Source organism: Chroicocephalus ridibundus, chromosome 7 (assembly GCF_963924245.1).
Source record: "Chroicocephalus ridibundus chromosome 7, bChrRid1.1, whole genome shotgun sequence".
NCBI lineage: Eukaryota > Metazoa > Chordata > Aves > Charadriiformes > Laridae > Chroicocephalus > Chroicocephalus ridibundus.
The window spans coordinates 16,452,026-16,479,927 of NC_086290.1; the positions used below are offsets into that span (position 1 = coordinate 16,452,026).

General features: G+C 37.5%; 1 protein-coding gene across 6 annotated transcripts; it reads right to left on the bottom strand.

The window, feature by feature from the left end:
* Positions 1 to 842: 842 nt before the first annotated feature.
* Positions 843 to 23,387, bottom strand: LOC134518979 (cytochrome P450 27C1). Of its 6 annotated transcripts, none has more exons than XM_063342431.1 (9): positions 23,012 to 23,387; positions 18,108 to 18,244; positions 15,969 to 16,168; positions 13,177 to 13,386; positions 11,294 to 11,457; positions 7,758 to 7,924; positions 6,874 to 6,952; positions 5,637 to 5,840; positions 843 to 3,148 (listed from the first exon to the last, which is right to left on the bottom strand). In XM_063342431.1, exons 1-9 carry the CDS (start codon positions 23,351 to 23,353, stop codon positions 3,032 to 3,034), a joined length of 1,620 nt encoding a protein of 539 aa, XP_063198501.1. In that variant the 5' UTR covers positions 23,354 to 23,387; the 3' UTR covers positions 843 to 3,031. The 6 variants fall into 6 exon arrangements, with proteins under 6 accessions (XP_063198501.1, XP_063198500.1, XP_063198504.1 ...); XM_063342430.1 differs by having other exon boundaries at positions 18,108 to 18,298; XM_063342434.1 differs by lacking the exon at positions 23,012 to 23,387 and adding an exon at positions 22,684 to 22,818 and having other exon boundaries at positions 18,108 to 18,225.
* Positions 23,388 to 27,902: the final 4,515 nt, after the last annotated feature.

Here is a 27,902-nt window from a genome sequence, read left to right on the forward strand (position 1 = left end):
TCCAACTGGAAGGAGTGCAACCAAGTCAGCACAGTTTTGTGTCCAAAGAAACAAGTTCTCCTAAACCCATGGTCGCATAGCTTCCAGATGTGCCAGGGCTTGATCTGCAAGCTTGTGGTCTGCTTAAATCACAGGGAGGCAGAGCAAAAAGCAATGCAGTGTAACCCTTTCTCCACTCACAGAAGCTTCATTAACCTGATAATCTTAGTAGTTGCCTTACCTGTTCAAATTAAACTCCACCTTTCTTGAACATATAACCACACTGTACATAGCACTTAAGATGCTATGTACACCCATTCTTCTCCAGCCTCTATCAGACATACTTAATCTCAGACATTCTAGGCTGTATTTTTCATTATGCCAACAGACTTGCAATTTCTAGTCATCTGTGATTACCTAGGTCTTCCTCTACACATTTCATTTTCAACTGGTGAGCTCCTCAAATGAGTTCATTTTATTCCCTACATACATGTCTTTTGCTATTAAATTCCAACCCATCTCTATTGGGTTGTTGGGGTTTTTTTATACTTTATACCTTCACTCTTTATATTATTAATACTCTTCTACATATTAAGCAACTATCATTAATCAAAACATTGTCTCTCCTTCATCCAGGTCATTACACACCTTAAATTCTTGTATCGGTCTCCATCTTTTCTAGCTGAACTAGCAATTTCCCATGTAGCAGTGAATCTTCCAGTTCTAGTCAACCAGTTAAAAACTTTAAGACACTAAAGGAAAATGCAATTATAAATAGCAGTTAAAATAAGAACCACGACTTCTAAATTCTGTATAAATATTTTATTATGTATAAAAGACAACTTACATGGATAGATGCTCTATTAAAACAAATCACAGGCTTTCTGTTTTCATGAAAAGATTCAAATGCTTCAAAGAGCATTTTAAAACGCCTCTTCCTTCTTCTAGAGTGATGTATTACTTACGGATTGATACAAAGTATCAAGCGTACTGCCATATAGCAATGGCTGGTGTTTCTACTGATGCTATTGACAGTGCAAAAGGAAGGCACCATATAGAACCCAAATTTGGATTCGTGGTTTGGGCTCTTTCATCCCCAAGTCAACAAAAACAGGCAGAGTTATGGAGTGAAACACTCAATCCGCAGATTTTTAAACAGACCTTTGCAAAATATCAATATCTCCTTTGGAATGTCAGCTGGCTCTGGCAAATACAACTCTCTCCATTCTATTTAAGATGGGGACGTTCTATTTAAGAATGGGAAATAAAAATAAAGGGAATAATGTGAAGCCCTGGAAAACAGCACCAGAAGGCAAGCTCATTCAAGCAGATTGAATCCTCTGCAGATTACCTGTTTTTCTTATAGTACGTATATGTTCAACACAGGATTAACATTTTAAAGTCATCATGTAAACATTTAATCTCACAGATCAGATCAATTTTGTTTAGTGTTCTTCTTTCATATACAAGATCCATACAAAGGATATTTTTTTTCTTTTGTCAAGACCTTGAAAAGGCACTACCAAAAGTAACAAAAATACTACACCAATGTGACTGTAGTAGTTAGCTATGTGGAACTTCATGTACATCATTAAAACTACAGTGTGTTATTTAATTTGCAACCTGACTTTGACTTCTTATAGCTAGATGAGCAAAGAAAAATGTTTTCATTTTAAAAACAGAGTTGCACAACTTTTTCTAACTCTGTGTACGGCTGAAAAGTTTACCATTATCGGTACGTAAACTACCTCACAAACAACAGCCAGAGCCTGACATGTAAACAGTTAATTATACATAATTACATAGCTAATTTCATATTAGGATATGCAGGTTTGTGCGTTGTTCAAGGCATAACATGGACCCAAGGTATAAGGTTTCTCTCAAAAATGAGAATGTAAGGTTAGTGCAGCGATACTAAAGTCATCTGAAGACTAAAGTATCATGCACGTGAGACATTTCTGTTAGTTGTCATAGGAAAAATAAAATCATAATTAAAAAAAAAAAACCTTTCAGGTGTCCACTCTTTGTATTAGACACTAGATAGTAAAAAAATCTCCAAATACTTCAGTAGTCAGGTTTACATCCTACAGAAGGCAACTGCGCAGCCACCTATGGATTCAGCATGTTGCAATGGGAAGTTTCCAGTTCTTACTGTTGAAGAACTGTGAAGACAGTTAGTAGCAGTATTTTAATTAAATGTTGAAAACATATCAACTACTTCATTTTCATTATTTACATTTGGGTTTGGCATAATATTAGATAGAACAGTGAAAGTGGCTTGTGCTATTCCACTCAGCTTATGCTTTGGTGACAAGAACAATGTCTGGGTTCATAACTCTACAATGTGACATTTAAACTTTTAAGATTTTAAATTTTTTAAAAAATTATATAGAAACTTTTTATGGGGATTATGTTTGGATAAATTTTTAATTTTTCTGTATTTTGAGTCTAAACTAAGTGACAGAAATTGTATTTTTCCTATCTTTTCATATTACTGTATTAATTTTTTAATACATGCAGAGTAAATGTTTTTACAGACAAGAGAAAAATGATCTCATAATTTCATTGTTAGGTGGAGACTTTTAAAAAACATTGGAGGACAAGACACGGGAAAACACAAACTCATAAATGCAGCTAATTTTCACATATTATATAGTAATCCTCTTGCTCTCAAAGACACTCACCAAGTAGTTGACTTTTATGACAAAGGAGTGTAACAAAAACACTGAATGATACTGACATGTCTGAATTTAATTATTTTTTTTTCCAATGCATGTGGTGGCGTTACTAGAAATCTTTCCAGGTAAAAGGAGATTCCCAGTGCAAGAAGGAGTTTTTTCAGTATATATTTTCATATGTGTAATTATCTATTATAGGAGAGGTAATTTCTCTTATGTACTGCTAGAACTAAGGCAGAACATAATACTTGATCAGTTTGCCAAATACCTACAAAGCAGAGAACAAGCATGATTAAACATCCATAAGATAACATCCATAAGATGCAAATCTGTTCCCATGAAAATTACATAAGTATTTCCAAAACATGTGAGTCTCACTTTCTGTCAGAAAATCTCACATTGATGGAGTTTCCAGGAGTCAAAAGTCCATGGGTTTTGGCACGAACTGGTTCGGTTTTGGGAGAAATTTTGATCTCAAAATTCTGAAGCAACTGTGAAGATAAACAGGACAAGTATTAAATAGCTGCAGAATTACAGATGAAGATTAAACTTTGGAAAAGAGAACATAACAGACTGTCACAAACAAAATTTCTGTTGCCAATTCTGTGAAGTATAAGTGCTATGATTCTCACACAGGAAAGAAAAAAGTGGTTTTTAGAAGTCCCAATTCCATCGCACACATTTCTCTGCCTGGACAGGAGGAAACAAAAAAAACTTGAGACAGCAACTGTCCAGTACACCAAGTGAAACAATCATAATTCAAGGAGTCAAATATTAGAACCTCTCCTGAACAGAATCACTATAATGCAGTCCCACAGGTTCTCTACACGTTAAACCTCTATTTCCATACAATTAATGAAACGGAGAAAATCAGTTGCAAACATAAATCACAGAAATCGTGGGCTAAAACAAACTTCAAGAGATTGATCTCACCCATTTTTAAGCTGAACATAGAACACCTCAGCTATCTATTTTTAATATTCAGAAGGAAATACCACAACATCCATAACTTTTCCTAATATTAAATATCTAACACTTTTTCCTATAAAGTAAGCAATCTTCGCTTACCCTTCTCCTAGTAAGCATGATGAACAATGCACTATTTTCCTATACATAACTACCTTTTCAGTGCTAGACTTTGGATCAAATTTTTATCTCATTCTTCTTTTTCAAACTTCTCTGTCTTCTGAATTTCCTCCAATTTGACTATATTGCCCTTAAAATGTAGTACACAGGGTTCGTTGTGTATCATTGTCTAGCTGAGGATTCATGTTTGGTAAGATTGAGTAATGTAGCTTCTCTTTCTGACATACAACATGCTTGTTAATACTGTTAATACACCCAAGGATTACACTGCCTTGTCAGAATTAGCATCATTATTGTTAAACAATTTTTTACTATATCCCTCCAGTCTGTTTCTACGGTACTAATTACCCAGTCAGTTGGTTAGCAATTTGTATTTATGCATTTGATTTCTTCTCAAGAGCAGTACCTTGCAGCTGTCCTTAGTGAACAATTTTGGTTTGATGTGGGAACGTTTCTCCATTTTTTCTTAATTCTATATTCACATCCTCTGATTTTAACTTAATTCATGTTAGCTTGGTATCCTACACAAACTCTGAAATTATTCTCTAATCCATTATTTACTCTGTTAATGAAAATACCAACCTAAATCACATGCAGGACAAACTCTCATAGATATTTAATTAAATGCTTTCCCAGTTCAAGAGCAAATATTTGACAGCTACTGCCTCCAGCTATTTCTTTTTTTCCAACCAGTTGTGGATGTATTTTACAGGTACTTCCATCTGGAACACATTTGATTAATTTAATTGTGAGAACAATGTATACAACATGTGAAAATACTTCCTGAAGTCAGAATACGTGCTTTATTTTATATCCACCACATTAGGTAAGCGATCAAGTCAAAGAAATACATCAGACTGGTCTGAAACAGTTTCTCTTTGATCAGCTCCATGCTTCATGTGTTTCTATTTTTAAATCACTTAAATATTATCTTGATGCTTGTAAATAGGTTGTGCACTATTTTGTTCTAGTTTCTTTCCAGAAAACAAAAGCAGGCTCTCTATTATCTCCTTGATCCTCCTTTTCAAAAAGATGCAAGTGTGTTTGTTTTATCCAGCCCCCTGAGAGCTATCTCACTCTGAGTTCCGAAAGACACGTGCTAATTGTTCAGGAGTTTACTCTAGGAGTTTACTTAAGGAAATTCTAAGGCAAATTCAATCAAACCTTGCTTTGAATACATATAATAGGTCTAAATATTTTTATAGTTAACTATAGATAGTTCCCAAATCTTCGCGTTTTGATTGCACAATCTGAGCTCAGCATTTGAGTTAAAGGGTGTCTTCTAAGTGACAAAAATGTAGCAGCTGTTGGGAATGATTTCTTTATGATATGAAGCAATGGAAAACAATATATATCAACATGTACTAACTACCTGTATAGCTATAAATTATGTATATCTAAAATGATAATGAAGTGAGAAGAAAGAACAAGAAGGGACAGAAAACCAAGGACAACAGAAAAATTCTACTATTTATCGTAACACTATGATCAGTACGAGGATATAAAACATTTTTTACATTTTTCTAAGTACTGAATTCTTTGTTACTAAAATACTGAAAGTGAGCAGGTGACCATTCTAATATACATTAGAAACACTTCCAATTTGCTTACAAAAACTTTCTGTACTAAATACATACATTTCCTTAACAACCTTACCTTTAGTTTTACTGCATTTGCACTATAAAGAATTTTTCTTCTGCAATGTAGTTTAACTAGTACGCTATATTTCAAGAACAGTTATTTTCAATTTTTTAAGCCTTTGCAGGATGAGTATGCTAGACAACACTCCAAAACAAAGTTTTTGCGCACTGTAAGATATCCAGAAATGGTATACATAGAAAAGAATCATACCAATATATTTTTCTTCTTGTAATGCTGTCACATAGTTCTAACCTGAATCAGTGCAAGATGAATTTCCAGCTCTGCAACTCTTTTTCCTATACAACTTCGAATGCCGTAACCAAAGGGGATGGAACCAAAATTGTCTACTCTGTCCAAATTGTCTTTCCTCAGCCAGCGCTCAGGTCGGAACTCATTTGCCATTGAGAAATTTTCTTCGCTGTATGAAGTAGTATAATGACAGAGTGCCAGCTGCGTCTGAGGAAATAAATGATATTTATATTTAGCTAACTCCAATATGCATAATAAAATAGAAAAGCATTTGTAATTACTGTAATTACTGCAATATGAGGTGATAATAATTAAGTATTTTTGAGTAATTCTAGAAGAAAAAAGGATACCTAGAAAAATCAGATCCCTTTCTCAACTGGTCAAATGAAATAACCTTCAAATTGTTTTACATGTTGCTGGATATATTAGAGAAGATGCAGTGGGGAAGGAGATGGGAACAAAAGTCACAAGTATTGGGAATTGTCTCAAAAAGATAGTATCGGAGAGAAGGAGAAGAGAGATACAAGACATTTGAAAAGGAAAAAAACAGTGAATGGGAAGGAAAAAACAAAACGCATCTCAGGAAAAACACAGCAATAATTGATGTGATGATGTTTCCGAACAAGCCCGGGGAGGTAAGGTGGTGGGTGGGGTGCGGGGAAGGTATATAAGTGGAATAATATTTAAGTAAGTACATTAAGAATTAGGAATCCTGACTGTTTTAAAGCTACACTGTTCCAACACAGAAGTGCCATCATTTAAAATAGAGCCATATGGTTCTACCATGACCTCTGTGTAATCTTTGAATAGTATAAAAGAAAGATTAATAATTTAAAAAGGAAATAATTTTTTTCCTACAAAGGGAACTAATAGAGTAATTCTCTAATTTCTAATTAAAGAATTAGAAAACTGAAAGAATAATGAATATTTTTTAATCAAATTATAAACATTGCACAGAGATGTTATCAATAGACTCCACCCTCAAGAATATTAAGAATAAGTCACGATGGTAAATTTGATTAGCAGGTGAGGACCCAAGTCTAAAAAAAACAACAGCAACAAGCCAATTATAAAATCCATTTTTGTCATATAAATGGGTATTATTGAAATACTTTCCTCTTAATGCTCTAGCTTGGTGAAATCTTCTGAAATCAGTGAAGTGTATACATGTTGTAACAAATGACATTTCATACAGAAAAATTAAGCTGTGTTCTCTGCAAAGGACTGCAACAGAACCTACCCCTTTAGGTATGAAGTATCCTCCAACGATCAAGTCTTTTTGGGTCACTCTTCCATTTCCTGGCAATACTGGATATAACCTAGAGAAATTTTTTTTATGAGAAGTTCAACAGTAATAACTAATAAAACTTTAAAAGTTAAGATTCCAATTTATAGTCACAAAAAATGCAATATGAATGCAATATGCATTCACAGCAAAAAGGTTTTTCAAAAGTACAGAACACCTTGGATATTCAAAGGCTTTGAATCATCTGTGAGAACATGATTAATACCGGCTAAAGTTATTCACAAGTAACTGGAGGTTAAGCTATTTGGTCTATATATTTATTTGCTTTACACATGTACAAACATGCAACCAGTTGGTCAAGCTGGAGATATTTTAGCACTAGTGAGAGCTGAAAAAGCCTTGCTGATGCCTTCTCTAAAATCCTCTTACTCCCCTCATCTCACTATGAACATTTGGTATAAACATATAAAAAAACCATGTCACATGCTTTCAATTTAAGTCAAGAAGCTTAAAACGATTGTAGTGGCACTACAAAGTACCACTTTGCAGTAGTGTGTGGGGGAGGAGGTTGTTACAGTCCATCATACAGACTAATACTTCAAAGGCAAAACTCAAGCTTTCAATTACCTACCTCAACAGACACGTCCTACATATATGATACTACTTCTACCATAGTTAAAAATGTTAAACTTTATATAAACTATCACATTTCATTGCTTGTGCATCCTTGGAGACAATACTGCTACAATAAATAAAAGCAGAAGCAATAAATAGCAGTAACATCAACAAAATACAAACATTAGCATGGACCCAAAATCCATTAGAATTACATGGAATTAATTTTTTTAATTAATGATTGCAGTTTGTCTGCTACTTACCGCAAGGTTTCTTTCAGCACAGCCCTAATCAAAGGCAATTTTGGGACATCACGGGAAAGAGGAACTCGGTCTTTCCCCAGCTTATTAACTATTTCCTCATAAACACGTTGTTGAACCTCAGGGTGCTTTGCCAACAAGTACGTTGCCCAGGACAAAGTAAAAGAAGTCTAAGGAAGAAACCACAACCATCATCATCAAGTCCAACAAGATTAGATTAAAAATAATTTCGAGCCAAGAAAAACAAACAGTTTTCAACTATGTGTTTTTTACATTTAAAATTATAAAACAGATGGCAATGATTCACATCTGGACTCAATGGAATGTTGTCAGACTTCACCATCCTCTCCTCCATCCCTTTTCCATCTAAAAATCCCACACACATCAAAACAACCCATGCTGATGTTTTCTCAGTGAAATACTAAAAAGCAACAGAAAAACCAAATGCAAAAAAAAGTACATAAACAGTACTGAAACATAAAGACTCTAAACAGCAATGGATTAAGTTAACTGGTAGTTTTCAATATGTGTTTCACCTTTCTTCCCAACAAAAATATTTCACGGGAAACAAGATAAGAGAATACTATTCAGAACACCACCAACCCCTTTTAAGCATACGGTGGTCTCCTCATAGCATCCACACAACAGAATTGATATTATCCCTGCTAAGATTACACTTTATCCTTTTGGTAAGGAATGCTACACCACAATTGGCACTTTCTACCTCTTGAAAATTCCCACTTGACTGACATTCACCATCCTATTGAAAGCTTTCTTAAGGAAGCTTAAACAGGAGCTTACATATTTAAAGTGACCCCAAAATGTTAAAATATACCACTCACCCCTCCCCAATTAATGATTCTAATAATCATCAAGGTTCCAGAAAAAAGGTACTGTACGAAAAATAATTTTAAAATATTTTTTCTGAAGGAAGAAACAGAAGACAAAGCAGAAAACAGTTCAACTTTGACTACAAGATAATTTAAAGGAACCCATCACATAATGCTATTTAACCTCAGCTGGGAAAATTGCACTTCAGTGCACATCTGTGGTTTAGGATACACTCTAAGAGCATGAACTCACTCCATCTGTAGTAACACAAACTAAGTAGAGTATTTAAACTCTTTATTTGTGATTCAATAGTTATCATTCATTTAACCATGAGTCCCTGTGGTTAAGTTACCTGGATTTCAGGGTCTATTCCATTCAAATACTAGACAGACTTAGTCAAATACCAGACATTTTGCTTCTCCTATCAGCTGCACCCAAGACATTAAGGTTAAGCAAAGGCCTTACTTGAGCCTGTTTCCCTCACAACCATCACTGAAGACAGAAAGTTTACCCTGAAAAAAGTATTTTCAATGTTCCGGAGTAAGTATGGCAGAGAAAAGTGACACTGTGTTGTTCTTAGTATCTTACAGCATTTAGCAGAGAAAAATTGTAATCTCTACCCTATTTTTTTAAATTATTTTTAAATGTATTTTTTTCAACTTGTATAACAAAGACAGACAACTAGTTTCGCTTTCCAGGCAGGAAACAGTTTTATTTTCAGCTTCTCACTCATTGGCACAACAAAGTTTAAGGTTATAAACAATGTATGGGTGAAAAACCCAACTTCTGGAAATGTCCTATTTTGGGCTTACATTTCAGATCGATTTAGAACGCAAATTCATCATGATGGTGACATTTTATGTCTTGTTTTCAGACTGGGATATAATGCTAGAAGTATCATTCTCAGAACCTTTCTTTTTCTCTTCTTGTGATGTTGAGTGGCTGTCCCTTGCTAAAATGCAACCCTGCCCTATTCCTCTCAGAGCTCAGAGGAGCTGGCAATTGCGCCAGCTGTACACAGAACTTTTCTGATATAAACACTCTTTCTTCCCAGGTTCCCAGCTCCTTCATAACCTCTTCAAAATTAGCACTGTTCCAGGGACAGCCAACATGCTTTGTAGACAAAAACTGCCTTACAATTTTGTTGAAAGCTTTTATAATCCTCTAAACCTCTTTCGTTTTCCATGATAAAATGAGATCTGAAGTGACAGCAGTAGGGGAAAAAAGGTTCCCTCAATTTCTGTCTTGTACTTGGAAATGAGGAAATCAGAAGTACTGTCCTCTCACAAAATGATTGTTGCCAGCTGAGAAAGCTGAGTCAAATGGAAAGAGAAACTCTTATTGGCATGAACTTGAACACTGTCCTTTTAGTTTAATGAAAACTCTCTCACACACTGCAAATGGAAAATTAAGGGTCCGAAAGATTAGAAAACGAATGGGATGAATAACTGTGCTTTACTCAAGAACCAGACATCAAAAAGGTTTCCAAACTCATAAGCCCCTTGGATAGTAACCAATGGAATAATCTTCAGCATATAAATAAGCTTCACATGTGCTCCTTACTTTGGAACTCAAAAGTATTACTGTTGAGGGCTTTTTTTTGTTTTCTCTAGAAACCTTGCAAACTTAGTCAAATCAAAAAAATGTGAATTCAATTATCCAGAGAGGTTTTTTTTTCACGTTATGGCCACTTTACTGTTTCACTTATTTTAATATCGTATTTTGTAAGACTATTAAACACATTTTTACATAGCACTTTTTCTACGAAATCCATATAGATTTCTTTGTAAAAATTCCTCATTTACAATCATTTACAATAACAGTGTTCATTGATATCCTGAGTAACTCCATATATATTGTATATACAATAACTCATTTTTATCTTTCCTTATTCTTCTGATTGTAATGCTGCAGTCAATACTAAGCTACACTGACTTCATATGATAGGAAAGAAAGGAGAGCAAGAAATATACATGACCTTAATGTTTCTTCAAACACTCTAGATGACAAATCAGAAGAATAAGGAAAGGTGGCCACTGAAAATGCTTCCCTAAGTGTTAACATTCCCCATAAGGTAGCCTCATTAATGCTGAGCCCCATCACCACAGCTCTTTGTCTCAGACTGACTGTATGTTACCAGCACAAGCACGGGTGGTGAACTTATGCCTTATCTACATTACTGTTGGCCTAACACCCCCCTCCTAATGGACTTCAGCACAAACCAGGTATCTGATCCATAATGTGTGTCCTGCATGATTTAATTAGCCATATGTAAAAATCCTTTACCAAATTCTACATATGAGTTCATTGATCAATTTTTTTCATACTAACTTTCAGCAGCCTTTTCTACTGTGGCCTACCTTAAAAAAACACAAATACCAACCTGCTATTCAAACTAAGAGAAGAAAATGTATGAAATTCAAGCTGAATGTAAAGACAATTGCTATTTTATCCATTTAATAAACTCCGGAACTGACTCCCAAATGATGGGTTCCTGTAAACCACAGGTAGAACCAAACAACACTGACTTCATTCTAGTAGAGAGATTACACAGTGCTGTAAGTATTTTCTATAATTTTAAGGATGTAATGACTTAAATGTATCAGAAATTATGCCCTTATAAACAACATAACCCCTGCTAAAGATAGCTGTGAATGGTACTGGTTAACAAAAACAAATGTGCACAAGAAAAATGATAACGAGCTTACTGTGTCCACTCCTGCCAGAAGCATTTCAGTCATATTGGCATAGATCTCTTCCAAAGTAAGTTCCTTACTCACTAGGAGGTATGTCAGTAGCCCACCATTCACTTCTTCTCCTTGGTCCAGTTGAGACTGAATAGCCTTCAATTTGTTGTCAACATGGATTTGACCTTTGGGATTAAAAAAAATTTGTTAAGTCTCCTTTTTTATTTTTCTGCTGGTTCCATTCAGTAATGACGTTTCCCCCTTACACTACACTACATAGCCATAAAGAGACAAAATATTTGAATCTGTTTTCTCAGGGAAAAGATAATAGGGTGGTGGTGGAGATCCTTGCATACTCACGGGAAGGCAAGACAGAGCTAACAGGAACCTCGGTAGCTCACAGCATGAGAATGCTGAGCACAAGGAAAGGACCCAAGAGACTACAGTTTCTGATTGTGAGCAAAGGAAGCTCAAGGTCAAGTTTTTGTGCCCACCTGGCTTGTTTTCTGATGACTCCGCAAGAAGCGGTGAACTCTGCAGAGCATGCTGCAAGTCAGCACACAGCGGCTGCTGCAAGATGTTAGCAGCAACCAGAAGGACAAAGCCACAGAACTAAATCACATTGAAGACAAAGATGAGGAGCATCGAGTAGTAACAAAAATTGAAAAACTTCTGTGAATGACTTTTTAAGCAATTTCACCCGCAATCCCGTTTATACTGTAGTGACTACAAACAGCATCTTCAGTGAAACTAGGGCTTTAAAAAGAGGAAAACTCCTCAGAAAATCAAAAAAAAAGAAATAGAATCAACATATTCCTCTATGAAACCTACATGAACACACAAATCACATACACTGATTCTCACCATTTCATTCCTTTTTCACAAAGGGATTAAACAAAGAAACAGCATAACAAGTTTCAAACAAAATAAATTCCTCAAGAACAGTTTTTCAGCTGCTGCTAGGATAAAGCTGAAGTCTGCTGCTGTTTTTAACCCACAAAAGGGAACAAGAGTGCTTTATCATGGGAAACAATTTAAAAGTAGCAGTGTAAAATAGTATGTGTTTCACAGAAAACACACCTGTATCAGCATTAAATGGATTCCCTAATGCCTACTGTAGGTACATATCAATACATATTAGAAATTAAGCATATTAGGCATATTAAAAGTTAAGAAACTAAAGAATCTACTCTCAAGAAGATGTACACATACCTACCTTGACAAATAGTGCTAATAAAAAAAAATTTAAAAACTTATGCAGCTTTCTAACATTAGAGAGGATAAAAGGGTTCAAGGTTTTTTTTAAACACTCTAGAATATTAAAAAAATATATATTGCAAAGTCAACTCCTTCTTACTTACATGAAAGCTGATTGATAAAGTAGCCTGGAATGCTTTATTCACACAAAAAATATTGTAGTACAGCAGTGTACTTCTATGTCTACTTATATGCTTTTATGTGTATATATAAACTTTACAGAGAGTTTAATTAATTGCTAGAGTCTCATTTTTTAACTTTCTAGTCAGTTTTAGCGGTTACTTGTCAGAGTGCCTGACTGAAAACTTGCTGAAATCAACAAAACCACACTTATAAAAATTTGAGTGGCTTAAGATAAAGCCTTGGCAAAGAACTCAGACCTGGAGTGAGGACTGGGCACTGAAACAGATGAAGACAAATAAAGAAACAGCAGTGTACAGTAGGGGAATAATTAAACTGTAGTGGTAAAATTCTTTTTCAGTAGATTATTTTTAAAAACAGTTGTGTTGGCCAGTTTGAGTTTAATATGAAGCTTACTTCTACCACAATGTATTCTTATAATTTTAGAAGCGAAATGCAGCAAGTCCTGTTCAAACACACAGAGAACCTGCAGAAACACAGCTGAACTTTTTACTACTAAATCTTACTAAATTTGAAGAGTCCATCCCAGGATCTGCAGAATTCTCTCCAGGGTTTTGGAATAAGTGGACGAAGCCATTTGGGAATAGCACCTGCATACATAGTGGTCTTAAACATACTAAACATCAACTCCAGAGCCTCAATATATTCAACAGTCTGCTGTGGGACGTTGTTTTCCAGGCAGCCCAACCGGCATTCATACAGAATAGTTGCCACACCTGCACATACGAAATCAAAGAATTTGCTATACACATGCATATATACATATCAATAATTTAAGGAATTATAATGCTAACATAATGTAACTACCTTCCAAAGATGTCTAGTTATTACTGCAGTTGGGAGCAGATAAAATAGAAATTTAAAACACAGTAAAAAATCCCAGCTAAACACTGTAGGGAGACAGTGGCTACTATGTCAATTGTCAATAATGCTCATCATGAGAAGACAGCCCAGAATTCCACCAGAAGTAGAGCAGCCCTCCAGCATGTTTGCTTTGTTTTGCATTGTACCACAAACCCTGCGCCTGCCTCTGAACACACAGGAACATACAAGTCCAAACCCATTTCTGGTAACTGGTGACAACGCAGGAGTTTCCAGCAGTGGCCATGCCTTTCCTTGTCATAAGCTGGTCATAAATGAATAATGAATATGCATAAATGGATAAAGAGCTTGCACTCTAGACAGTGATTTCCCTGCACACAATATACTCCATGTGGCCTTGAAAGATAGCAAGTGTGTGACATTGTTGCAAGTGATAATATTAACAAGTCTATTGTTCCTGACTTGCTCCAATTTCCTCAGATGTTTTGTCTGCAGTACTGCAGTGATCCCCACTCGAAATACCATCCCCCCTTCCCCCCCCTTTATATATATATATTTCTATTACTTTATATATACATTTATTACATTATTACACTTCTTCTCAATTCTGGACCATTTCTTCTGTTTATCAAGTTAATTCTTACTCATCCATTAGTGTCCCTGCAATCTCTCTGCTCAGTTTATAAACATACCCAAATTATTAAATATTAGACAGAACTCAGCCAGAAACTGCCCTACTGGAGTTTGCCAAAATGTTCTCTCACTTTGACAGCAAACCATTTTAATTATTTTCTGAACACAAGTTTCTAGAAATTTTTCCTCACAATTTGCAAAAATCTAGATCATATTACCCAGTTTATTTATGAAAATATCACACGGTACGGTACAAAAAGCATTCCTATTATCAAAATAATCTTATTTAATATTTTTTCTAACATCCAGTGGGGCAATTAGGTAATTTAAAAAGGCATTTAGCTAATTTCTCAAAGCCATTTGCATCAAATCAAATGTTTTGAAATAAATTTAGTGCTTTTAAATTTATTAGTTAACAGTTTGTCCACATCTTTTCAGGAAACATTAGAATAACTGTTAACTAGATAATTAGAGTAATTGGTCTATTAACATTCTAGTCTCTTTTTTTTCTCTGTCTCTCCTACAAAAACAGGTACAATAGATATGATGTTTAAACCTTGATCTTGCCCTCCATGAAACTCTCCATAAATTCTCAAAAATATATATATATTTTTAAGAAACTTTTCTTTTTTCCCTGTTCTTTGCTTCATATTTCTTCTTTATTGATAGGAATAATTTTAAAATCTGGTTATTTTCAACTCACTCTTCCTTCCCTAATTTTCTTCCTTGGGGAGATATTTTTCTGTGCCTTTTATTTCTCTTGCGCCTCTTTCAGTAACTGCTAGTTCTTATGCATTCTTTCGCTTTTTACGTGGTTTTCTAAAAAAGAATTGTACACCTTGGTTCCCTGAAAAGTCGACAGTGTAAGTTAATTAAAATTGCAATTTATATAGGAAATAAGTGCGTGCCAGGCACAAGTTATAAATGAAAAGCTAAAAGAATGTGAAGAATTTACACTAACCCATCAGTTAAAGTGAATCTGTAAGCTCAGAGTTTAGAATTCCATAAAATTGGTAACTCTTAGTTGAATGCCATTTTTAGACATTATTAATGTAGAACAGACTCAGGTTAGTTTACCGAACAGCCAGCCAGCCATTTGATACAGCGTCTTCATAAGTGAGCAATTTGGAAGTCCTTGCAAATCTCAACTTACTCAGCTGTCTGTCAGCAAAGAGTACCAATGTTTTTAAAAGGCAGTTCATATAACAAGATCAGGTTGTATGCAGTCAAAAGAATGCATGAAATATGAATCACCATTAGATTTCTACAAGAACACAGGAAATGCTGTACTAGCTCAGACTGGAGCTCCATTTAGCATTCCCTCATTAACAGTAGCCAGTGGCAGATGATTTTCAGGCAAGCACAACAACCCCACAGTTGGCATGTGTAGGCAGGGGAAAGCAGTGTCTTTTCCCACGTTAACCTATGAGCAGAAATTAGATATATCACACAGTGATTCCCCACCTGGAATTTGGCCAGTGTGTTGTGAAATTAACACGTCTTAGAAATCAGTTAGAAGGTCAACACCTTTATTCTTGAGAAATTAATACAGAAATACGGAGAACTGAAACTGCTGAGTGCCTTGACTGTACATTTTACCTATGTACCAGCATTTCCACAGGAATTTTTCCTTAATACAAGGTATCATCTCTTTGGACTCTACAAAGGAATTCTACTGCACTAAGTAGGAAGACACCTGAATGCAGAATATCAGGCTTCCCTTTTCAGATTAACCACAGCGGGGCACTAGCCATTTGACAAACATTCCTAACCATATGCACACTGCTTTACATCCATTTTTTTTTTTTTTTTTTTTTACAGATGTTATACAGCCCACACTTACCTTCCATTGAATACTTGAAGAAAAGGTTGTTAATATTGGTCACTGTTTCCCCATCGTCCTCTTGACTTCTGAGGGTGTAGATTCTCTTAATTAAGTCTGTGATAACTTCATTGACTCCTTCAGAGTAAACAGCCACATCTTTGGGTTTCAGAATTTTTTGCCTCAGCACACTCCTCATTTTTAACCATTGTTCCCCTTCCCTAGAAGAAATTATTAATAATGTCTATACACAATTCTCCTTAACAATAATTTGCTGGGTAGGAGCTCTGCAATGAAACTGTTTATGATTTTTCATCTCAAATGAGAGCAAGTGGTGAAATTAAAATGATGATAATGTGCAATGATCTTGCACAGCATTTTTTAGGACAAGAGGAAACGGCCTCAAGTTGCATCAGGGGAGGTTTAGGAGGGATATTAGGAAAAATTTCTTCACTGAAAGGGTTATCAAACATTGAAACAGGCTCCCCAGGGAAGTGGTGGAGTCATCATATTGGGAGGTATTTAAAAGATGGGTAGACGTGGTGCTTAGGGACACGGTTTAGTGGTGGTTTTGGCAGCATTAGGTTAATGGTTGGACTCAATGATCTCACAGGTCCCTTTCAACCTAGACAATTCTATGATTCTATATTTGGTATTATGCTCCTACATTTTTATTCTTTATTTAGTGCACATCCTCATTAAATGTCAGTGTTGCAACATGTATGTACATCTGTAAGTCAATCTCTGGTCTGAGTGACAGAACTTGTCCACTCAGTGCTCTGAATTTGACAAGTGTCTCTATATTAGTATTTTTAGTAGTAGCTTACACAAGAAATTTGCGAGATTTGCAAAATTTTCTTATTAAAATTACTTTAAATAAATATGTGAATAGTCTGCAAAATTGCTTTCTTTTACCTAGAACTGGTGCCTGATTACCAAAGGCATCACATCCAGATCTGACAAATCAACGATCTGATCCAGTATCATAAATGCATTATATGTACATCGCTTTCAGTACTGCTATCCCCAGTAATGGGAGAGCAGGCCTAGCTATAGAGAAATATTTTACAGCTAGATTCTCTTTTAGGTGAGCCATCTATTGAAATGAAGATGAAGGCAAAAAATCTGAACTGTAGCATCTACATGTTTCATATGAGTAGAGTATTTGGGAACAGTGGTTCTAAGGATATCTTTCAATTCCTTATGAAGACAGGCAATTGCCTTTTATGTGTTTATTTTAAATTGTTATATAAGTATTTCCCATTAAATTCCTTTACCTGGAGTAATGCTGTTGCAAGTTACAGAAACTTATTGGCCTGAAAAAGAATCTAATCTCTTTAAGAGACATTTTCTGACTATCTCTTGATTTAAGATCTCTTTTCACAAAATATCAGGGAACTGTTAGTTAGCTTGACTCTGAACTGCAGCTTAAGATTTGAGTCTACAGTGCAACACATAACACTTTTTGCCACCATGAAAGAAACAGACTGTCCATGACTCAGGAAATTAGTTTTCCTCTAAATAAACATCCTATGTCAGTGGGGCCTGTGAGTAGTTCCCAGTGGCAATTAACCACACCCACACGCACTGCCAGTTTATGCAAGCTTTAAAAACAGATAACTCTTCCAAAATCAGACACGTACAAAACTATCTGCATGGGGATGCACTACAGTGTGAGTTTACCATACAGTGACTTCTCTGCATTAATCTACTGAGGAGACACTTTGGTGAACAATGAAGATAAAGACAGCCTGAGCCAACAAGTCCATACAGCACACTGCCAACTGGATGCAACAGTCTAGATCTGAAGCAATAAAACCACATTTCTGCAGTGCTGTGCCCAAGTTAGCCCTTTCCTGTAATACTGCTTCCAGGCAAGGAAGTCAGCTCAGACATCTCTAGTTGATACACACTCCTCAAGAATGTTTTTATGCAAGGTAGCTTACTCCGTATTCAAACTACACATCATTACTATCCCTTTGAAAATTTACAGCACAACAGACAATCCACCATAAATTCCTACCCTCTTCACTCCACTAAATACACAAATTTTCCCAGACAGAAAAGCCTGAATTCCCAGATGACATGGGAATTTTCCTTCAGAAAAATCACTACACTTTTACAAGAAAACAAAGAAAATGAAAGACTAACAACACTTACGCAGAAATAAGTCCCGTGGCTCTCCCTCGTACGTCTCTGTATTCCTGCCAGGATTCCATGTTAGCTCTTTGTGGTGCTCTACCTTCTGCCCGGAGGACTTGAGCAACCATATCTCGATCTGCAATGGATACAACAAACTGGGGACCAAAGTGAGACTTGAAGATCTTTCCATATTCCTGAGTGTGTTTTTGCTACAATATCACCAACAAAGAGAAACAGAAGTAAAATATTACTAAGGAAAAAATAACACAAAAGGAAACTGACAATTTGTCATAGAGCGATTCCATCTATCACATCTAGAACTTGACACTCAGCCTTCCAGTCAAGGAATGGTTTGAAATGTCAGGAGAAAGTGTCTACGCATTACTGTGAAATATTCACAAAGCAAACAGAGAGGTCACACTGTTCAGGACCCCTGACTGAAAAGACCCAAAGCTCTAAGGCACAAAGCACCAGTGAAACCAAATACTGAGAAGATTAAAGGACCTGGGGCACTTAAAAACACATCTCTTCAGATCAAACAGGTTAGAAAGAACGTCTGAAAAAAAGGAAAAACATAGAGGTAAAAAGGGCAAAATTAACAGTCTAATAAAAAGCTATAATAATGTACTTTTAACGTCTTTTGTAAATCAAGACTTACTCTACCATTTTACTCTTTACAGAAAACTACCAGAAGTTTCTCACACCTAACCAAGGACAGTGATGGTATGGCAGCCTAGTGAGAAACTGCATTTTGGGACAGTGAACTTTAGAAGGACATACGTTAATTCTGCAAAAGGAAGAAAAAGTTAAGGTCTTATTCCTGCTGTGAGGTTTATTTAGTGGCTGACCCACAAGTTGTATGATTCAAGCTGGATGCAAGCAACAGGCAATTAAGAAAGAGGATTGGAAAACATTAAAATATGTATTAAAAAAAAACCCAAAAGTTTTCCAGTAAGATTGCGCTATCACTGTCCCATGAAACCGATTATTTCAAACAAATTTCATTCTGACATGGTCATGAAATGAAACACCCAACTACCACGAATTCACTTGGACTAGAGGTACATCAACATTTTAGGGGGAAAAAAACCCAAAACCGCAAAGCAGTTGTTCAAGAGATATCATTAGAACTTTAGATTTAAGAACTATTTTAATCTGAAATAAAGGCATTAAAATTTAAGTAGCAATTAACAAATTAAACTGACCAAAGTTTAACTTTGACACGTTACCTGAATCTAATCCAAAGACATCTGCTTGCAGAGTTATGTTGATTATAAAACAAAGACGTTTGATAGAACTACACTAGTGAAAATCTAGTGTTCACCCAAGATTAACTTATGAGAAATATTTTTTTAATCAGTCTTGGTTACAGAGATGAATTGTTTAATTGCCAACAATAAGTTTAAGACACATGAATCACTCTTTAGCATATGGTACCAAGTGCTTATAAAAAATGTAACTTTTTTTGCCTGGTTTCCAAATAAAACAAGAGTTGTGCAATTGTGGTCTCTGCCAGTCTGTTCTTAACTACTTTTGGTAGACAATGGCCAATTTCAGTCAAGTTTAACAGAGAGTTAAAGGTCTCCTGCAATTATATTCTTACTGTTTTCAAAAATCAGCATCTGGATTCAGCTTAGTCACCCTGATGAGGGAAACGCTACAGCAGGAACTCAACTGTTACCATTTCTGCTTGGCCTGCTGCTAACCAAACGCCACATGCAGACCAACGTACAAACAAGCACTCCCAAAACCCAAAGTGTCTCTTGCTCTGGAGATATTTTAGGGACATTGAAACTGAACTTGGAGAGAACTGGGAGCATGAGTCTTTAAAGGACAGCATGAGTTGGGAAATAAGTGCTGCAAGGGAAAGGCAGTGGAGTGAGGGGGATACAGGTCATCAGTCACAGAAAAACAGGTTCAACAAATTTTGCACTATTTATGGAGCAGCTTGTTTTTTCCACAGATGGTGAGGTTTACGTGGGAGGATAAACTTCAACAGAAAATAAATCGAGTGTCAAGCCATCCAATCAAACAAATGAAATATCAGTTTTAAACCAGAAGCAGACAAAGACAAGGTATTTGGACATCTCTTGCTTTCATCAGAATGATGTTCAGTATATCAACTTCATATTTAACGAAATGCCCAGAATTTCTCTTCCATATTTTCTATGACAAGATAGATTTTCTTTCTCTTGTTCCATACCTTAAAAATATTACACTTTCATGTCTCACATACCACTCTCACACCAGACATTCTTTCACACATCATAAATTCAAACTGCCAGCATGCAAACCCTGCCCCCTCACCTTTCTTTTCTTTATACTTGCATAGTGCTGATGAGACAAAAGAGATCTAACCACATCAAATTAAAAATACTTTCCCTTTGTCATAATTGCTGTAGGCATTAGTGCTTTGGCCAGGACTAGCTGGAATCATGTTACTGAGAACAGAACCTCCTTTGTGAAAAAGTGCTTGGTTTCCCCACCCCTTCTGCATATAGGGTACAAATATCTGTGTGCGCCGAAAGACATGGTTTAAGTAGCTGTGCTGGTTACCAAAGGGTTTCAGATTAATTCGTTCCTGATGTTCAGTGTATTGCTAAATTTAACAGACTGTTATTAATCCAGTTAATGCCTATTTGCATCCAGTGTGTATGCAAGCAGGGCATTCATGATTTGTAAAGTGATTTTTAAGACTCTTGTTTAGAATAAAAACTAGTATCGAATTACAACTCCTCCTTATCCTTCCTCCCGCTTTCCTTCTATGAATAACATTTATTAAAGAAAAAAATTTCTGTATCAGCCAGTGATAGTAAAAAGCATACACTATTTAGGTTGCCTACTGTTCCTTTTAATATTTGAATAATTTTCAGTTTTGACAGTGAAAGAACAGTGAAAGCCTGAATTCAATGGTAGTGTTTTTTTAGTGTTATGATACTATGGTAAGTGCCTCTCAGATTCTGTGCACCATCAAGGAGGTAGAGGAAAAAAAAGAAATATAATGCAACAAAAAGCTTTAGCAATCATAAAGTTTCATCTGCAGATGTCTTGGTTAGCAAGCAATTAAGTTGAGCAATTCATCATCAGCAACCTAGTTCGGCTGCTACCAACACAGCATAGACTGAGGAGCCTAACACTTCTTTTTAGAAATCTCAATGGTAAATACGACAAAGTTACACATGTGATTTTTATTTTTTTTTTTAGTGTTTCGTGCCTCTTCCTGGTGTTTTTAAGGCACTTTGTAAATCCTAACTTTCAAATTTTGACCCTCAAACCAGTTAAAGTTCTGTCCTGGTTTCCCTTTTCTGTTTTCACTCCTCTCTTACATTTTTTCTTTATTTCAGTGATTTTCACGCAGTGAACCTCTTGGGGTTGGCTGTGAATCTCTTCCTAGCAATCTGGGAAAGGTCACTAAGAAAAGCAAAATGATAAATGACACATCTGAGGTATTCCCAAAGAGATCTGTATTGACAGATCAAAGCCTTACAGATCCACAACTGAAAAAGGGTGAAAACCACTGTTTTACTCCCTCCAACACAAGTGCTCACTTTAGAATCACTTGGACTACGTGGGGAAGGGCCCCAGGAGATGCACTGTGACTTTTTAGGAATGAAACCCACATGCCTGGCCAAGCAACCAAAAAAACCACCAAACCACCAAATCATCTTTGGATAGAGACAGCCTTATGCTATGTCAGCTGCCCATACCAACAGCCAAGAAACGCTGTGCAGAAGATGGATACTCCTTCACCCAACTCCTGCTCTCCCGGGCAGGGACCACCGCCGCTTCGCTCGCCTTGTCGGGGTGCGACTGAGGCAGGGGACAGGCCGCGGCCTGCGGGACACCGCAGCAATGGAGGTGCCCGAACCAGAGGCCAGCTCTCAACACCCCCCCAACCCCATTTCACCATTTACCCAGATTTATTTCACCATCTCCCCACCGCGTCCTCCAGGTGACAGGAGCCACTCTCCGCCCTCCCTCCTCTCCCCCCTACCCCACCATCCACCTCCGCCGCCATCGGGCCCCGCTTCCCGCCACCCGCCTCCCCTCCCCCCCGCCGCACCCAGACGATGTGGCCGCCGAGGGAGGGAGCGGCAGAGCTGGCGGGCGGGCAGCCCTTGTCCCCACCCGTCGTCGTCGTTCCCCCCACTCCCCTCCGGCCACCCCCGAGAAGGTTTCAAACCGCCCGCCTCCTGCTGAGAGGAGGGCGGGGGGGGCCGCAGCCGTGGGCCGGCCAGCGCTGACGGCAGCGGGGCCAGGCGCATCTACCGCCCCCTCAGGGGACCTATATATACGAAGTATATTTATGTAAGGGGAGGCCAGGGTAGAAGCTGAGGGTTGGAGAGACAAAATGGTCTCTGGCCACGACGGAGGAGCGCCGGGCCGGGCTGAAAGCAGGGAAGCGGCGGGAATGCCCGCAGCGGGACTGAGGCGGCCCCGGCCGCCGGCACGGCCTCACCTCAGGGCGGGCGCTACGGTCCGGCATCCGAGGAAAGCCCGCATTCCCCTGCTCTGCCCGCCAAAAATAAGTCTGTGAAGCAACCCGGTTAAAAAAGATGGGCTTTAGTATTTTTTTAAAGTCTGACTCACCTACCTAAAAGTTGAAAATACGCATAAAGATGAGAATGAGGAGAGCTGGAGGATCGGCCAGGCAGTCGCCTCGCGGAGGCGGGGGAGGCGGGAGCGGGGTGCCGGCTCGGTTCAGCAGCCCCACACTCCTCGGCTCCATACCGAGACAAAACCGCATAAAAACCTCCAAGAGGAAGGCGGCGGATCCTCCGAACCCCGGTTCTTCCCTAACAGTGGGCGGGCGGCGCGGCGGGGGTCGCCGCGGTGCCGGTGAGCGAGCGGCGTTTTGTGAGGGGAGAAAAGCAAAAGGCTGAAGTAAATAGAACACCACCGACCAGCCGAGTAAGCCGTACCTGTATTTCATGGATGCGGCCGAAGCCGTCCTTCCAGAAGAACTCGTAGAGGTTGTAGAGGGTGTTGGGTCCCGGCATTTCTTGCAGGCTCTTCACCCGTCCGAGCTGGCGCCGGGTGGGCTCCAGCAGCCGCCCGGGCCCCCCCGGGGCTGCCACCATGGCCCCCGCGCCTTTGTCCTCCGCCGCGGCCGGCGGGTCGTTCCGCACCCCCAGGGAGCCGGGGCCGCAGAGCCGGGGCAGCCGGTGAAACCCGCGGGCGAAAACCCCCTGGTAAAAGTAAGTCCTCTGGGGTTCAAGCCTCTGCTTGCCTTTCATCGCCAAAACTCTGGTGAAGAAAGACATCTCTAATTTCAGGAAGGTCCACTTTGCTCCTGCAGCTGCCTTTTTTCTTTTTCTTTTTTTTTTTTTTTTTTTTTTTAATTGGGTTTCTCGTTCTTCGCTGCCTGCTTTAACTTGTACAAGCAGCACTTCTCCAAACTCTCGCTGCATGAGCATCAGTTTACACAGACCATTATTTAACGCTCCCTCCCCTCGGGCTGGAAAAGGGGGGTGGGTCTGGGATGAGACTTGAATAGAGCGAACCTATTATTTTGTATAATTCAAATCCGATAAATTTGCCCATTGAGCATGCAGCCAAAGTTTAGTTTTTCCCTCTTTATCCCCATTGGTTTGGCAAAAGGCTCACACGCAAGGATTACCTTGTCTTTCTCCTTCACTGAAAAGGTGGGTTTAGGGCTATATTTTTCTGTGGCATTAATTCATTCTGATATGTTAGAAAAGGCTGTATTTTCTGCCAGAAGTTCTCATGGTACCATTCATCATCCTGTAACATGTATGGAAAACATTTCTGCATCCACGTACAAATAGCAATGGTTTTACACACTAACCTTACAAACAGTTCCCATAAATGACAATATCCAGGGATGTTATTTGTTTTGCGGAATGATTTATCTTTTGGGCAGGATATACTCTATAAGCAGCTTGTGTCAACTTTTGTAGAAAATAACCAGTGCCCTGTAACTGCACAGCGTCCCACCACAGTTTTTCCTCAATTTGGCTGCATAGATCTATAATCACACACAGATCCAACCTGTCTATCAGTTTGTTTCGCACAATTTCAAAAGTGTTTGTGCTGTCTTTATACCTATTTCTTTATAATTCTGAAGGTGGTGTGATAATCTGTAAAATATTGATTACTTTTAGAAATTATGTGGAAGAGACTACTTTGGTTTTAACTGAATCAGAAGGTCAGGTAAAACTTGAGGAAAGTCTCAAGGAAGATCCACGTTTACAGAATTTAGTTATGAATAAACTTCTGGAAAAGTAAGTCCAGCGAGCTTCAAAGTTATTTGCCTTTGTTTTCCTTCTTTTTATTTTTCTACATTTATATTTTTAAGGCCACAATCCACTTAAGATTTGTGTACATGCCTAATTTTATCACTGATAACTCCACTGAAATGAATCTATCTATCTCCGAAGTTAGACATGTGCATCAGTCTTTGTAGATACAGCAATAAATATGTAAATATTACAGGAATAAAAGGCAGATGGTAAACAGTCTTAAAAATCTACCAAGCACGCACTGGTTTAAGCTAAAATAGTGTCTTTAAAATAGGCTTCATCATAACTTGAAAGGGTCCAGAGAACAACAGAAAAAAAATAGAAGTTTTTTTTAAATTACATAAGGAGGAGGTTGAGAGATTTATTTCATGTGTGAAAGATGATTACCAGGAGCATGACAACGGCCTACAGATGTGTACATTTTGTTAAAACATAGATGCATGTCAGAGAGAGAAGACAGAAGATAATGGGCGTAGTTTGCAGGTACAGATTTCTTTGTTAGATTTTCAGGTAGCCCTGCTGTCACAGATATTTCGGGGATGTCTCAGATCGCCAAGGTATCTCAGGAGGTTATATAATTGCTGTCACTGACCTTTGTAAGAACAGGTTTGAGAAACATCTGTCAGTCAGGCACATCTGGGTATATCACCATCTAGGATACCTCTAGACTTTCCCTTTTCCTCCTATGTGGTGTAGCTATATTATTTCTTTAATATTTATCTAAAGATTCTTTGAGAGACACAGTTACTCAGAAAAGAAATACTTACAGAGATGTCATATGGTTTAATCAGATGGTGAGTGTGAAATTCAGAAAAAGTTTATCATCATAAGTAAATAAAAGGCTAATTCCACGTCTCACGGACAGTGGAGAAGAACAACAAGGAGTATTTCCCAGAGCAAGTAGATGCACTATGAGATGTCTGCAGAAGGATTTAAAACTGGAACATTTATTTATTTGACAGGAAAAATGGACACAAGTCCTAGAACATGCAAAGGAGAATCCAAACTATCTAAATTATCTGCACTATCTAAATTACATTTGCCATATTCTAAGAACAAAAACCACAAAAATTTAAAGCTATTGAACAACAGATGTCCCTAGATTGTAATTCAACAAATAGAAAGGAAAGAATATGAATTCACTTTGTAATGAACACCAATATAATTCCTTAACTATACATATTCAAGGTTATATCAGAATTAAAATAATAAATTCTTAATCTCAGTACTAATAATTTGAAAATGATTTTTTTTTCAAATTTACGCAGTAGTTCTCCAGCTTTAAAAATTATATTCCTATTGTAATTTCTAGATCGATGGAGGGAATGTGTGAACCCTTCCTAAAAACTGCCATTCACAGCTATCAGGTAGGTATTCATTTTATTATTTTAAAGTCATACACCATTAAGCATCTGCATCTCATAAATTCAGATACATTATGCTGTAAAGGCTACGGTTTTGCAAGTGACAGTAGCTTTCTCTGGTTGTACATTTTTTGTGGTTAATTCCGTGTTTGGACATTCACTTTTTTTCCCCCACAGTTACTTCTTTTCCAAGAAAATCATTGTAGGAGTGTTTCTAGCCAAGCTACTTGAAAAAGAGTTTCAGAAGTTTTACCATGTGAGTACTTCACCAGGACAGTACCTGTTTTCCCTCTGAGGAATTTCTGGAGGTGGCAGTAGTCCCAGCACAGGAACTGTGTTGTATAACCCCATTTTCACTCAGTCTTTTAGGCAGTTTACTTATTGTTAGATTTTTATTTGTTTGTTTGCACTGAAATGGTCTGAAACACAGATCCCATTTGAAAGAAACGGGTAAACACTCAGCAAATATGCGATCTCAGTAAAACAGGGAGCTGAAGGCAGCACTAATTGTCCATATGCCATTCCCTTCAGGAGACACCAAACCATAGAACTTGTGTACAACATGTGTTTATGTGTATTATGTGTTTAATATTATAGAGCAGAGCTGTCTCATTTTTAATTGCAGCCAAGGCAGCTATGCTCCTTCACAGCTGTAGTCTCTCTGCAGGATTATTCATTACATAATTCCTACCTTGCCAAGCTGTTCTTAATTAGTTACCTTGCTCACTAGCGAATCCTCCAATGGAACGCCTACCTGTATACATTTATATATATTCTCTATTTACTAGCTCATCTGGTGTGGCATGTAAAACAGCTGCAGTCCTTCAGATCTCATTACTGGCAATCCTCAGCAAATCTTTAATATTAGTCAAACATTCTATGATTACCAGCTGTCAAGTATATATGTGCACCTTATACAATCACGGTAAAGCCAATTTTAGGAAAAAAATCTAGCTATCCATTGTGCTAAGCCTCCTGAAGAATTTGACGTGCTCTTTGCTGTCTGGATAGACTTTGTTGTTGTTTTTTAAGATAGCACTCAACAATGGAAAGTCTAAGAAAGTTTCTCCTGTTGTTCACATGCAAATAATTATTAATGTAAAAAAACCACAAACAACCAAAAATTACAGGAAAACCTCAAAGTACATAATTGACTTTGAATAAGATATTATACTTACTATTTGCTTTTAAAGAAATGGTGGAATGTATGTGCCATTTGAGAAAAGATTCATAACCAGGGAGCGCCTAACACCTCCATTACTACTTACTATCTGTTATTTTTATTAGAAAGTCAGTGTTTTACAAAAAAACCAAAATCACCCCATCCTGAAGAATTTCCAGAGTTGGTTTGAGGCACCAGCTGAGTATAACAGAAAAAAATAAATGAATAAAGCACAACGTAGCAATGCATTAATGATGAAAATTGCCAAATTCCTTTGATATAACAGAAGTAGGATTTAAGGGGGAATAAAGATGCTATTCTGCAAATCTGTGTAAAGAGCACCTTCCTTGTACAAAAGGAGATGCGAGTGGATTGACATCCACAGAAACGCGTTTTTTACGTAGGGCAGGTGCTGGACCAGCAGTAGGTCTGAGGACCAGTGGGCCTAAAAGGCCAACATACCATAGTTTGTCGTAAGGGAATAACATGACAGAAGGGTCACAAAATAGGTTATGAAATAACCCTGGTTTAATGTTCAAAAAATATTTATAAAAAAAATAGATATTTCTAGGAGGTTTGTTAGATGGAGTAGAAATGCGGAGCCACTAATAGATGCAGGCTCAGGTACACTATTACTACACTACAATACAATAATTATCGGTAATACTATAGTAACCCATCAGTGCAGATCCAAGTTTGTTTTTCTAGGTAAACTGTAGAAAAAGAACACTCCAGACAACAATAGCCAAATTGGATGGTATTTAAATAGCCAAATACAGGAAGCAGGTATTTATGAATTTGGATGAATACATGTGGGCTACCACAACATGGAATGTGTAATTAAACTATTTGCTTCTTTTCGCTGTGACAGATCACAATTTTGTGGGTCTGTTTGAGTTTCAAATTAGCGTTATTAATGTCTGTATGTGCCACTAAGGCTGCTGCTTCCCTGACACACTTAGCATCCTTAGAATCCGAGTTGGAGGTCAAACATGCAAACTGCAGCACGTTAAATAACAATTAT

Excerpts from the sequence above, each read along its gene's own strand:
- LOC134518979 (XM_063342430.1), bottom strand. The coding sequence starts at position 23,353 with ATGTCTTTCTTCACCAGAGTTTTGGCGATGAAAGGCAAGCAGAGGCTT. Across the intron at positions 18,299-23,011 it reads GCCGCATCCATGAAATACAG|CAAAAACACACTCAGGAATA; the intron begins GTACGGCTTACT and ends GTGATATTGTAG. Across the intron at positions 6,953-7,757 it reads GTGCTGAAAGAAACCTTGCG|GTTATATCCAGTATTGCCAG; the intron begins GTAAGTAGCAGA and ends AAATTTCTCTAG.